Genomic DNA, 15,911 nt, shown 5'->3' on the forward strand with positions numbered 1-15,911 from the left:
ATATATTACTGTAGAATCTTTTCGTTGAAATACATTGAACAGAAACTTAATATAGTATTTGTTTTCCAAATCGAAGCTTTATTCATTCCAATGACCTAAACATATATTATAAATACAAATCTGTTCGAATGTTTGGTTAGGATCTTCAAATATGATTCAGGGAAGAACTTTAAAACTGTTAACTCGACCTTACTTTATTTTCATAATATAAATGGATAAACCGTTTGAAAAAAGCATCGATGATATGCATGATTTTACTTTTGGTCCTCCATTCGCTCGCATTTTGGTTAATAAGTCTTCCGAGTATGTCAATTTTTCACATTTATGTGATAAGCAAACAATCAAAGTTCACGACTGTACTTTATTGTGCAAACATAAAACGATCAGACGTTTTATACATGATTTTGAACTATATGATTGTACTTTGAATTAAACAACTAAATGAATCAAACAAACTATGAATTTGGGTCCATGAATTAAAAAAAAACACCTTGTTCAGTCCGCTTGATAGATACCCTGTTCCCACAATTTGTTGCGGACGGTTAGATTGGGAAAAATCAATCCATAACAAATTAAATTTATTTTAGTTTTTTCATATATTACACATTCGATTGAATTCTTTCAATGCAAAAACAAGTTTTAATGAACATGCGTTTCAACAGAATGGCTGCATTACCGCGAAACTCGATGTCCATAAAAGCGTAAACTATTGGGTTCACTATATTATTGATAATGAAGATATGGTATAGGAACGTCACAGCAGGTCTTTGCGAGTTGGAGAGATTTTCCCAAAAATCTTTGTGGATTCCCTCAAGACACAGGACTATCACCTTTGGTATGTAACTAAGTATAAATACGGTAGTGATAGTAAACAACATAAACGTGAGTTTATTGGTTATTCGACGATTAATGATTCTTCGATTTCTGGATACAGCAGATTCCGGACGACTTTTAATGTCCTGTTGCCCTACTGAGGAGTCTGGCTTAGTTTCTGACATCTCAATGTCACTACAACCAATATCACGACAATTTGCGTCTTCTTCATTTATTTCGATATCTGTTTTATCGCCACTTCTGTCATTTTTGTATATTTTTAAGCTACGAAACACCTTTTTCATAATTCTGCAATAAAGGATAACAAGTAATGCTACTGCGACAAAGACCAGCGTCCCAGTACCTACGGAATATAAAGTACTGATAAATGCGTTTCCATCTTTCAATCTTCCACATCTCTTTCCCACGATTCCATGCTTAATGCTGTGGTATGGAATTGTACCATATACAAATGGTAAAATTAAAGCAAAAAGCAATGATAAGATAATTGCCAGAAACAATGCAGTTCTTTTCATCGGAATCGACATGGATGGTTTCAAAGGCTTGCATACTTTCATGTATCTCTGAATTGCAATCAAGGATAATATTAAAACTGACGTATAAGTTGTATTTCCAACAAAAAACACAAGTGTTTTGCATAGAATGTTGTTTGAAAATGTCGTTTGATTGAAACACTGAAATATATAATGAACTCCAAGATATATTGTTGCTATCATAACAAAGAAAGCTAAAATTGGTATGAAATATCTCTCATCTGATTGCTTCTTCATCTGAAATGCATAAACCATCAACACAAAGAAATTTCCACAGGTACCAAGAGCAAGATAAACGGAAAGCATGACAATGTTTGGCAATAGGATGTTTGTAATTTCCATGTTCCATTCCGACAAAGTTATATTATTCGGAATAGTGTTATTATTCATTTTAATCCCTTTTTCCTGATATTCAAAACACTTGTAATAACAAATGAAGACGTATAATGTATTAACGGTTTAATGATTTAGTTTAAGTTTGTTTTTCGTAAAACAATATCCAGGATGTAGTTTCCTTTCTTAATAGAATTCATATTAAAATATCCATATCCGTTATTATCATTTCGACACGAAGTTAAACCATTATTATCAAATATTTAAATGATCAGTTATATGAAACCACACATACACAAAAACATGGCAAACATAGAAGTAATTATACTTTATTCTATTAATAAATTAAGATGGGGTACACTTCAATGAGACACTAAAAATCAAAGGACATCTACAGAATTATCATAATACACTTCAAATGATATCGGTGGTTAACACAAATGAAACACACAATAATATCACCAGGTTAATATCAAATTGCTTTTTAAATTCAAGATTTCATTTCTTGTCCACGTACAATTTTTTATAACTTTTATTATTAGATATTCGAAAGATACCAACAGAAGTCAATTTAGGAATACGATATACCAGATAAAAGATAACCCAAATTCGTTGAAATCCCTCGTAATATTTCCAACGACTCCAGATTACCTTCGTTATACAAATGTGAACAAATTGTAAGACAAACTAATATATGATCATAATAAAAAACAACAAATAGTAAGTTTGAATTTTGGCAATTTTTTTGTCACGGATTTATTAGGACAGTTCAACTATGTATCAACCGGCCAACGAATTTGCATTCATCGACAATTTCTCATTAATGTCCAAGATAAAAACATTGAAGGGCAACCATCATATGTTTTCTCCAAATGGCAACTGGGCTACCAGACGCCAACTGTGATAAATTCAGCCCTTCAGTAAAAGTATGTATTCAGTAAAAATTCTGTCCAATCCATGACGCTTCTTTTGGCAATATCTGAAAATATACAACAAACAGCAGAAAAAATATTCTAAAGGGTGGGATAGGGAGGGTTTTTGTGTTCCTTCAGAGTTCCAATCACGCAATGAACAAATCACGAAAAGCATGCAATTTTATACCAAATAAAAGCGGAAAACCCGCTTATGAAAAATGTAGGTTAACAAAAGACGCTTAAGTCCATCAAAATTAAAGAAAAGTTAACTCTAGTTTAGCAGACGATACTCTCAATTTATTAAATTGATTTAATGCTGAATGATTAAATCTTATTACTGAGGAAGGAATGGTAAGGAATTCAAATATACTTACGCCTACATTCATTATAAGACAATTTCATTGCTAAGATAATGTGGTAGTGTTTTACACAGAGTAGATATACCATAACTCACATTGGAGAAAATTGATATAAGGGAAGGACGCTTATGCAATATAAAACTAAAAATATGAAGTATGATTGCCGATGAGACAATTCTCTACCAGAGACCAAATAAAATAGAAGTTTACAACTGTAGGTTATAGTATGGCCTTCAACAATGAACAAAGCCATACCGCATAGTCAGCTATAAAAGACCCCGGAATGACACGTATAAAACAATTCAAATTGTAAAGCCCATCCATACCCTCATGCACTTTGAATTATCTCAAGTTAATTGTATACAAGAAATGAAGAAAAACAAATGAAATAATCTCAATTAAAAGATATGTTCGATACGTATAGGTTACTTATTGTCAAGTTATATCGAAGATTTACATACAAAAACTTGTTCTTTGAGTAAGTCAAAATTACAAACACCTTTATATATACATAAAAGATAAAGTCGTTTCAACCACATGAAAATATGGAACACGTAATAGGATTTGGGATGAGCTCGGCTCAATCCTGGTATCTTTTATTTTATTATATCAATACTAACGATAAATCGACTGACAATAGCATCGAGGATATGTAAATTTACGATTGGCCTTCCATACGTCCGCATTTTGATTAATTAAAATAAAGCTTAAAACAATTTTCCATATTTCTATGGTAACTTGTCATTCACATAACATAAGTAGATGTGATATAAGTGAAATGACACAACTACATGTATCCTCAAGAGATTGAATAATCAATTACAGGTCACTGTACACGGCGTTCAACAATGAGAAAAACTAACATATGTATAGTGTGCTATAGAAGATGCCGACATGAAAACTGTAAACATTTTTAAAGAAAAACTAACGGCCTAATTTATGACGATACAATTTACGAAAAAAAGTATGGCATAATTGAACAATGCGAAGTTTAATCTATGGTTTTTAAATGTTTGATGATTTTGCTTTGAACGTGTTAAACGAAGGTTCTTAATAAATTAAACGAACCACCAATCCAATGCATTAAATTAAACATCGATTTTGAAAAGTCTGTTTTGTATAATCAATTTCCCCTTCAAAGCATTGTTGGCAATTAGATTTTACTAAAAGCGATCCGTAACAAATTAATTACAGATTGTATTGTCATATTACATATTACTTAATATGTCTTCTCATACAAATACAAGAATGTATGATTACGCGTTTCAATAATGTTGCTGCCTCACTGCGAAACTCGATGTCCAAAAAGGCGTTAATTATAGGGTTTACTATGTTATAGATAATGAATATATGGTCTTTGGAAGGATGACAGTTTTTCCCAAAAATCTTTGTAAATTCCTTCAAGAAACAGTACAGTCAACTTTGGTATATAGAAAAATAAAAATACCGTAGTGATTATAAAAAAAACCAATCACTGTGAGTTTATGGATTATTCGACGATTGATTTATCCGTTTTGTAAATGCAGATGATTCTAATTCATTTTCTGTAGGACGAATTTTATTGGCCCGCTTTTTCGCTCGTGTCTAGCATAGTATCTTGTGTCCTTGATTGTTTTGCTGTTTGTCTGCTATGGGTGTCATCTTAAAATCGTTAAAGCCAATATCAGAACACTTGCATGTTTTCTTCATATGTTTTTTCGTTTTTTTTTCTTATCACCCGTTCTTTAACATTTGTTAACTTTCAAGCTACGGTACTCCTTTTTTTTAGAATTTTGCCATAAATGATGATTAATGATATTATAATGAAAAAGACGACAATTCCAGCTCCAATCGAATATAAAAAAGGGACGATAGATACCAGAGGGACAGTCAAACTCATAAATCGACAATAAACTGACAACGCCATGGCTAAAAATGAAAAGGACAAACAGACTAACAATATTACACAGAACACAACATAGGCAACTAAAAAAAATAAACAACACGAACCCCACCAAAAACTAGGGGTGATCTCAGGTGATCCGGAAGGATCAAGTCCTCATAAAAACATGGCCTTCTTTCAATCTTCCACATTTCATTCCCAGGATACCATAATTAGTGCTATGGTATGGAATAGTGCTTTACACAAACGGTAACGGTAAAGCGAGCATCAATGAAATGATAATTGCTAGCAACAATGCAGTTTTCTTCATCGATATCGACATGGGTTGTTTATGAGGCACACATTCTTTCATGTATCTCTGAATAGCGTTGACACTACAAGCACTTTGGAAATAAATATAAAGACATTTACTATAGTCCATTATTTCCTTATTAAAAAAAGCGTTTGGGTTTGTGACACAATATCCGGGAATTTTTTTTCCTTCTTGAACAAAACCCCGATCTATTAAAATGTCCGTATTATATAATTTTTTTACAGACAGGTGAACTATTTCATATAAAAGAACTAAAATAACAACCAATATGACATTATGAAAAAGAACAAATTCAATAACTATATATCATGTTCCTTTGATACTTGGAAACCACAAAATTGAGTTTAAAAAACCAAGTCAAAACCCGCACGCTCAAATATTGTATTCGGTGATGTATACTTGACTATCTTGATTTTGAATCATACGGCATTTTATTAGTCCTTCGCATTCAATAGAGCGAACACATACACAAATTGAGAATGTATCTGATTATGGATAAAAAGAGACGTTTCAATACTTCAAAGACCGGACAAAATGTTTGAACAGCTACAGTATATTCCTTTATAAATAAGCATATTTATTAAAACGAAAGATTGAAAGACAACTCATAAACCCATGACATACGAAAAATAGATGCATTGTCGCCATCATGCATAAATCAAACAAAACAGTAAAGACTCTTCCATATATGATAAGAACTAGATACACGGAAACTATGTTTGGCATTAAGCTGTTTTATTTTCTATTTCGATCGTTATTTCCTCAGCCTATTTATTTTATAAATGAGTCTACTGATTTGTTTTGGGAAAATAATATATATTCGCTGATTTACAGTGTGCAATTTGAAAGTAGGTGCTTGTTTTTTTCTGGCAAAAATAAGGACATGGTCAAAGAAATGAAATAAATAATCGTATTAAAGTTGATATAATGATATCTTGTTTGCCTAAAATCCAAACACTTGAAAAAACAAAATGAAAATTATATTCATTAACTATTTCTCATTTTCCTCGAAATCAAAGAGAACAGTTTTATTTATAGCAGAGTATTCGGGAAGTTGTTTTTTGCGTCTTTAAACTTGCAATATGAAAAGATGACCATGTGTTATTGTTTCTATATGTATACAGGTGAACAATTATAATCCCCATAGTCAAAGAATTGAAATAAACAGTTTAATGACATCATGAAACAGAAAAAGTTAAGAACTAGTTGAGGCATCAGTAATATATGGAAACCCTATTTTAGTTTGAAAAACTATATTAACAACCACACATTAACATATCCACAAAGAAGTGATAATTTAAATAACAAAAAAACATATAATGATAAGAAATCGATCAAACCACAAAAGGACATCGTATCTTGATATGGACGTTTCAATAGTTTTTCAAAAGCCCTTGATGTTGAATTAATGGGGCACAATTCTCAGCTTATAAGTATTTATTAATTTGTGTTATTTAGTGTTTAAGTATATAACTATTTTTGTTTACTATTTCTTAATTGTTGTAACCCTAACGTCAAAATAACATTTATATTATACACAATACACAATAACACGGTCTTGTGGAATGACTTTAACAAACTCGCAAACAGTTTGATAGATGAAAATCAAAACATTTTTTTCTATGACAATAAGACTGAATGAGGATTGGAAGTTAAAATTGAGATTTGATAAATTCTAGATAGGCAATACAAATAAACACTGCAATTTAGTCTTCTAAAGTATTTGTAAATATCACATGTATAAGTTTTTAGATTACGATGAAATAACTAGAATGAAGAGACACTTTTATTGACTGTTTTTAGAAAATGTGTTTTTAGTTAAATGCACATGATGTTATATAGCTGGTGATGGATTATTTATAACATTGTGGTGGATGTATACATTAACTATACTTTAAGATGTTTGCGAAACAGCTGTATTTACAAAGTGCAACCTATAAGGTCCCGACATGAAAAATATGAAACAATTCAATCGAGACCAACGACGTTCTCAAAATTGGTACAGCATGCATGTTCAAATGTTAAGTAAAATAGGAAGCTCTTTTTACCTTCATCAGGAATAATCATATCCAAATTATAAAAAAACAAGAATGTATAAATACCTAAAAATATGTATGTCTATATGGTCATAATAAAGACATAATAGTGTGACCAAAGTATGATTGAAGTTTTCATGTATCAGAACCTCGGTTGAATATTAAAATTTGATTAGATTCTTAGTGTCCTTAGATAGGCTATGTTTATCCACAACTTGTTTAGAAGTGAAGAATATTAAGGCTAGACGTGACGACGTTTTGCATGATTTAAGGACATTTCTGCATTCAATATCTATTCTTGGTTTAGTATCTTGTTTGTGTTTTGTCCCTGCGAAACCTATTTGATATTTCGTTTTATTCATATCAAAGAAAAAATGCAACTGCCAAAGTGGTTTCCAGTTCTTCTCAGGAGAGGATCAAAGTATATGGGGTTAGAATTGTCCTTTCAATATGTAATTTAGGCAGACTTTTAGTATTAATATTCTTTGGCTGTCCATGACGTTAAAATATTAAATCGCTGGGATGTGTTTTAGTTGATTTTAGTCTCTGATGCCTGCCTTTTGATTATTAACTGTTTTTGGATTTTGACCTGCTGTCAGTAACTGCGAGTACTCCTAAATCGTACCTTTTTGAAATTTGACCTGTTGATACTATTTGTAAGCTTTTTTTGTTATTTGATGTTTTCTTATTCAAGGCTATATCTCATCTATATAACAAATTTGATAAGTGTTTGATATGACTATAAATTTTCACTAATTCGTTCTATGAACAATAATATTATCGTAAAAAATATTTCCGTTTTTCATATAAAATGACATGAATTATCATTGATATGGTTAAATTTATAAATAAACTGTTTACAAATTTTTGAATTTTTGAAATACCTCAGGCATAGATTACCTAAGCTGGATTTGGCAAAACTTTTAGAAATTTTGGTCATCAATGCTCTTTAACTTCGTACTTTTTTTGGCCTTTTTAACTTTATTGGATTCGAGCGTCACTGATGAGTCTTTTGTAGACGAAACGCGCGTCTGGCGTATATAAACAAAAATAGTCCTGGTATCTATATTCATATCTTACAACACAATTATTTTTTTTCATTTATCTGTGTATATTATGTTATATGGCGGCTTTTTGTTCAAGGCTATTGCTGTTTTTTTTTTTAACATCTCACAGCATTTTACTACTGTAGCCTTTATCTATTCCTCCTTTTGTTATTAATTTTGAATTTACATTGTATCATTGATCGAATTTATTTGATTGAAACACTGAAAAATATAATATGGTCCAATGTATATAGTTGCTATCATATCAAAAAGCGCTAAAATTGGTATCAATTATCTTTCATCGGATGCTTCCTTCATGTGAAATGCATACATCAATAAAACAATGACGTTTCAAATTGTACCAAGAGCAATATACACGGAGAGAATGACAATGTTCGGCATTAGGATGTGAATAATTTCTGCGATCTATTATGATAATGAAATATTATTGAGGGTTATATTGATATCCATATTTAATCCCTCTTTAAAATTCAAAACAGTATTGCATTTACTATTTTTTCAATGATTAAAATCAATCATTAGAGTAAAAATTAACTAAAAATTCACTCCAAGTCTTGTTTTTATTTAAAAAAACAATTGACATGAAATACGTTCCATATGCTTTTATTTCCGCAAACAGTTGAACTGTTAGAATTTAAATAAACAGGTAAATGACATAATAAAACAAAACAAAAAAGCTCGAAGTGTTTGTAAAAAAAACTAAAACCTACCTTAAGTTTATACAAAAAGACACAAAAATCTACCAATTGCAAAGTTTATAACAATCAAGTTGATTATTAAATCATAACAAGGATATCGTGGTATTGTAAATATATATCAATTTTGAATAAATGCCCTATAGTATAGAACTACACAGCTTTATAGATAAAATAAGTTCAAAAATGATGTTGATTGATTTCAGACCACACCAACAACAAACCACATACTAAATGGGGATATCGACTCGCATAGGATGGTACTGAATCATATATAGTTGATGTTATCATTTGTACAAACAGCAACATTCCAGCAGTGCCTGCATACGGTCTATATATCCCAGTTTATACGATATTCCCTGTGTTTCCTTTCAAGATTTCTTGGATAGAGGGTTGCTGCTCACAAGAAAGCTTTTAAACAACGAGTTTCAAGTGGTGAAGTTGAAATCATTCATTCGTAAATTTTACAGACGCCATCACGAGTTTGTTGACCGGTATGGAATATCCGTTTAATAGATGATAGCAGATATGTTCTTATGTCGTAAATACAATCCCGTCCCTTCTGGTTAACACAAGGTCACTTCCGGTTGGCTTTTTTTTGTGGTCAAGTTTCTTGCAACGTAATGCAAAAAGTCCCTTGGCTTTATTATGTATACATATGAGGTAAAAGCAAAGGTCAAAATCTAGAACGTCAATTTAACCTATGATAATTTTCTGAGGTGCTTTGCTATTTTAATCGACAGATATATTTATAGTATATTTATTAGGATTACAATACCTTTAAGTGGATACATATTCCAATTGATACGATATTCCCGTTCTTGTTTTTCCGATCATGATTTCCTTGATAGAGGGTTCCGCTCGAAGGAAGCTTTAAACCAAGAGTTCCAAATGGTCAAGTTGAAATCATCCCTTCGTTATTTTTACGGACGCCATCACGAGTTGGTTGATCGTTATGGAATAACGGTTTCACAGATGATATCGGCTATGTTCCTTACGTCGTAAATAATCCCTTCCCCTTTCATGAATGTGACCTACCGAATTAGAGTATTTACCGGGTTTATTATAACATGAGCAACACTACGGGTGCCACATGTGGAGCAGGATCTGCTTACCCTTCCAGAGCATCTGAGTTCACCCTCAGTTTTTGGTGGGGTTCATGTTGCTTAGTCTGTAGTTTTCTATGTTGTGTCATGTGTACTTTTATTTGACTGTTTGTCTTTTTCATTTTTAACCATTGCGTTGTCAGTTCATTTTTGATCTATGAGTTTGACTCTCCCTCTGGTATCTTTTGTTCCTCTTGCCCTGCTTCCGATTAGTTAATATTTATCTGTGATCTAGCCGAAAACGGATTGTTTTTGTTGTTGTAAGTTTTGATAATACACAATAAGGTTCATAGCTTCATGAAACTGCCATTTCACCTTTAGAATGGGACACCCATTCTTCTATATATACTTTATTACTTTCTTGTTTTTTCAATTATGTTGCTAATGCAGAATATTTTTATGAAATGTTGGTATAAGCAAAATTAAATTAACTAGAGAACCGGTTCTGACTTTGGATTTGTGTAGAAGTTCCTAATTGTTTGTGTTATGTCGTATTTGAAGTTTTGAAATTTCTATTATTGTTTACATTTCTGTTGTACACATTTTGTCTTGTATAATACAATGTACCAGCTCTATTTTGAATCCTGATTCTTATATGGGTACCTTACGTTTTGCCTTAGACAGGTATACTTGGTAGAAGCCAACTAGCAAAACAAGACCATATTTGTATTCACTTTTATTCATTCCAAATGAAATTTCACAAGGAACAGAAATTTTTAAAATTTGAATATACGAGATAATTCTTAATATAAACACCTATTGTGTGAAATTTAATAAAATCGTTGAAACTGAAGAAGTCCATTTGTTGAGCAGAACTGTCTTTCTATAGGATTGTGTTGCATCCTAGTCTTTTATTTTATACTAAAAGTAGTTAATTGTTAGCGTATTTCAATCAATTACAATTGTGCTGTGTCATCCATCCGTGATAATTTCGATATCGGGCACGTTTGAAAAGGCTTAATCAAAACCCTAATCTGTATGGCATCATGTCACGGATGGCAGTCACGGTTGGAAAGACGTTATAACCCTTAATATGTATGACATCATGTCACTGATATCTATATATATATTTATGTAGAAATTTTTCGTTGAAATACATTGAAAAGAACTTAATATATTATTATTTTTCCAAATTGAAGCTTTCGTCATTCTAATTACCTAAACATATATATCACATACAAATTTGTTCCCACGTTTGGTAAGAAATCTTTAAATGTGATTCAGGGAGGAATTTTTTAACTGTTAAATCGAGTTTCTTTTTCATATTATTAATGAATAAACCGATTGATGTAAACATCGTTGATATGTAGATTAAATTTTGGTCCTACATATGTGCGGATTTAGGTTAATCAGTTTTTCGCGTATGTCAAATTTTCATATTTCTGTGATAATCAAACAATCACAGTCATGATTGCAGCTTGAATGTGCAAAAAATTAAACACGATCAGACGTTTTATATATGATTTCAAAATCTAGGATTTTGCATTGAATCAAGTAACTCAGTGGTTCAAACGAACTTTCACTTCGGGTCCATGATGTTCAAAACATATTTTCGTGGATTCCTTTAAGACACATGACTATCACCTTTGGTATATAACTAAGAATAAATACGGTCGTGATAATGAAAAACATAAATATGAGCTTATTGGTTATTTGACGATTGATGATTCTCCGGCTGCTGGATACAGCTGATTCTGAAGCATTAGATACAGGGTGACTTTTAATGTCCTGCTGTTTTACTGAGTCTGGCTCAGTTTCTGACATCTCAATATCACTACAACCAATATCACGACAATTTTCGTCTTCAACAATTTTTTTGATATCTTTTTTATCGCCACTTTTGTCATTTTTGTGTATTTTTAAGCTACGAAACACTTTTTGTTTTAGAATTTTACAATAAAGGATAACAAGTAATGTCACTACGACACAGACCAGCGTACCAATACCTACCGAATATACAGTACTCGTAAAAGCGTTTCCTCCTTTCAATCGTCCACATCTCATTCCAAAGATTCCATAGTTAATTCTGTGGTATGAAATGGTATCATATACAAATGGTAAAATTAAAGCAAAAAGCAATAATAAGAGAATTGCCAGAACAATGCTGTTCTTTTCATCGAAATCGACATGGATGGTTTCATAGGCATGCATACTTTCATGTTTCTCTGAATTGCAATAATGGATAAAATGAAAACTAACATATAAGTAGAATTTGCAGCAAGAAAAAACACCGAATGTCTTGCACAGAATGTTTTTTGAAAATGTCGTTTGATTGAAACACTGAAATTATATAATGAACTCCAAGATATATTGTTGCTATCAAATCAAAGAAAGCTAAAACTGGTATAAAATATCTCTCATCTGATCGCGTCTTTATCTGAAATGCAAACCATCAACACGAGAAAGTTTCCACAGGTACCAAGAGCAAGATAAACAGAAAGTATGATGATGTTTGGAAATAAGCTGTATGTAATTTCCACATTCCATTCTGAAAAAGTTATATTATTGGGAAAAGTGTTATTCTTCATATCAATCCCTTTTTCTGATATTCAAAGTACTTGTAATAAAAAATCAAAACGTGTAATGTATAAAGGTTTAATGATTTCTATGTTAAACAAAATGTAAGTTTGTTTTTTGTAACACAATATTCAGGATGTAGAAAAGAATGCTTTATTAAAACATCCGTATCCAATATTATCATTTCTACACAATGGTAAACAATTATTTTTAAAGAATTTAAATGATAACTCAAATAACATCACACATACACAAAAAGCCCGGCAAACCAAAATGTGGTTATACTTTTATCCTATTGATAAATGGATATGAGAGTAAACTTAAATGAGACAGCAACTCATCGACACTAAAATCCAAAAGACATATCTTCACAATTATCATAATACACTACACATTATATCGGTAGTAAACACAATTGCAACACACACTAATATCATCAAGTTAGATATAAATTGCTTTGATGATCTCTCTGCATGTCCTGGTATAATGTTTTAAAAGTTTAATACTGGAACAGAAATGAATGGTTACTACAACAAATATACTAAGCCTAGTTTCAGTTCAAGACAATTTCATTGCTAAGATAATGTGGTAGAGTTTTACACAGAGTCGATATATTATAAATTTCATTGAGGGAAATTGATACAAGGGAAGGACGCTTATCCAATAAAAAACTAAGAATATAAAGTATGATAGCCAAAAGAAACAACTCTCTAGAGACCAAGTGAAGAAGAGGTTAAGAACTATAGGTTTCCGTACGTCCTTCAATGATGAGCAAAACCATACCGCATAGTCAGCTGTATACGGCCCCGAAATGACACGTATAAAATAATTCAAAATGTAAACCCCACCCAGACCCTCGTGATACATTATGCAGTTTGAATTATCTCCTCCAGTATACTAGAAATGAATCAGAAATAAAGAAAAATAAAATAAAGTCATAGATATGTTCGATACGTATATGCTGTTCATTGTCAAAGGCCCTGCAGTGAACTGCATTTGTTTTCATTCTTGTGCTTTGATCTTTGATGGGTCGTTGTCTCATTGGCAATCGGACAAAACCTCCACATTGATATATTACTCGCCCATAACAAATGCATTATACAGGTTTCTTCAAGTATTTTAATGAACCATAGTTCACCACTACAGCTTTATTGTACAAAATCAAAGGATCAAAAGTTTATTTTATGATCTATAAATCAATAATTATGCTTTGAATAAAAAAAAAAAAAAAAAAAACGAAATGGAAATAGAAATTAAAAAATGTCCAGTTCAGGAATAGAAAATATTTTGTGTTTTGTACACTAAAATCCATCTTCCCCACAATTCGTTCTGAACGGTGAGATTAAAACAAACCCTGTAACAATGTTATTTTTTTTGCATCTATTTATTTTATTTTATGCACGAATTAAACATGCGTTTCAATAAAGTTAATGCATTATCGCGAAACTCGATGTCCATAAAAGCGTAAATCAGAGGGTTTACTATATTATTGATAATGAAGATATGATATAGGAACGTCACAGCAGGTCTTAGCGAGGAGGACAGATTTTCCCAAAACCCATCGTAGATTCCTTCAAGACACAGAATTGTAACCTTTGGTATATAACAAAGTACAAATACTGTCGTGATGATACAAAACATAATTGTGACTTTGCGAGTTATTTCATTTCGTGTTCTTCGTTTTCCAGATAGAGCTGATTCCACAGTATTTGCTACAGCGCTTTTACTGACGTGCTGTCCGACAGAATCTGACGTAGTTTCCGGAATCATTGCCTGTTTAGCTGCTTTTGCTGATGTGATGCTCACCTCTGTTTCTTTACAACTGCTATCAGGACGACTTTCGTTTTCATCTGTCTTTTCGATTTCTTTCTTAGAACCAGTGGTGTCACTTTTGTGTTCCTTTAAGTTACGAAACACAGTTTTTAGAATTTTGCTGTAAATGATGATAAGTGTTGTTACTAAGGCGAAAACGTACATACCAAATCCAATCGAATATAAAATCATGAAAACACCATTTCCCTCTTTCAATCTTCCACACCTCATTCCTGAGATACCATACTCAGTGCTTTGGTATTTAACAGTGCCGTATATAAATGGTAACGGTAAAGCGAACATAATGGATAAGAGAATGGCCAGAAACAATGCAGTTTTTCTCATCGAAATCGACATGGATGGTTTTTGAAGCATACAAAGTTTCATATATCTCTGAATTGCAATAATAAATAATATGAAAACTGAGTAATAAGTAGTATTTGCAACAAAAAACACAAGTGTCTTGCACAGAATGTTGTTTGAAAATGTCGTCTGATAAAAACACTGAACTATATAATGAACTCCAAGATATAATGTTGCTATCATGTCAAAGAAAGCTAAAATTGGTATGAAATATCTTTCATCTGATGCCTTCTTCATCTGAAATACATAAACCATCAACACAAAGGCGTTTCCACAGGTACCAAGAGCAATATAAACGGAAAGCATGATAATGTTTGGCAATAGGCTGTTTGTAATTTCCACGTTCCATTCTGATAAAGTTATATTGTTGAAATTAGTGTTAATATTCATTTTGCCTTGAAATCAAATCACTTTGAAAAATATAATGTCCTACAATCTACTAACGATTTCGTATTTCTATGAAACTAAGGGTTTAAGTTTGTAATACAATATCCAGGAAACTTACAAAAAAAATGTCCTGGTGACATAATCATTTCTACCACAAGGTATATCTTTCCAAATGAAAGAATTTAAATAAAAAGGTAAATACGATTATGAAACAGAAAACAAATGTTGGGCATGCGCCTGTTGAATAAGGAAACATTCATTTAGTTAAACAAAACACACAAACACCACACGCTCACATATCTTATTTCATGGTATTTACTTCAATATTAAGTAATAAAATTCACGGTTGACTTTAGGCGTCCCATAATAACTGAAAGTTACTAAAAACCAAAACGTCATCTATAGTACGGTGACCAGACCCAATATTTTTAAAATTTAATCGTCAAACATACTATATGGCTATATCATATATCATTGGATTCGGAAAAATTAGTACTTTGGGAATATCGATGTCGTCAAACAGAAATGTGGTAACAGTTTTGCATAAATTAAGGTCAAAGATCAACATACTGTTTTCTTTTTTTCTTTCTGTATCTTAACAATTGAAAGATATCAGCAGCATTTTGTGTTAAATTTCAAATCAATTGAAAATGAATTATCTCGAAACTGTAAAAAAAAAAACAAAAAGAAGGAACATATTACTTAGTAATCGGTTAATTCTGAAAATTGGCGTTTTTCAACACTTGTTATATTATACAAG

The 15,911-nt window shown here is 31.6% G+C and overlaps 1 protein-coding gene across 1 annotated transcript; it reads right to left on the minus strand.

The window, feature by feature from the left end:
- Nucleotides 1-12,666: 12,666 nt before the first annotated feature.
- Nucleotides 12,667-15,226, minus strand: LOC143080090 (uncharacterized). The gene has a single exon (XM_076255772.1). The coding sequence runs from the start codon at nt 15,152-15,154 to the stop codon at nt 13,979-13,981; it is 1,176 nt and encodes a 391-aa protein (XP_076111887.1). The 5' UTR covers nt 15,155-15,226; the 3' UTR covers nt 12,667-13,978.
- Nucleotides 15,227-15,911: the final 685 nt, after the last annotated feature.

Source organism: Mytilus galloprovincialis, chromosome 6 (assembly GCF_965363235.1).
Source record: "Mytilus galloprovincialis chromosome 6, xbMytGall1.hap1.1, whole genome shotgun sequence".
Lineage (NCBI taxonomy): Eukaryota > Metazoa > Mollusca > Bivalvia > Mytilida > Mytilidae > Mytilus > Mytilus galloprovincialis.

Coding starts and splice junctions, on each gene's coding strand:
- LOC143080090 (XM_076255772.1), bottom strand. CDS start 15,154: ATGAATATTAACACTAATTTCAACAATATAACTTTATCAGAATGGAAC.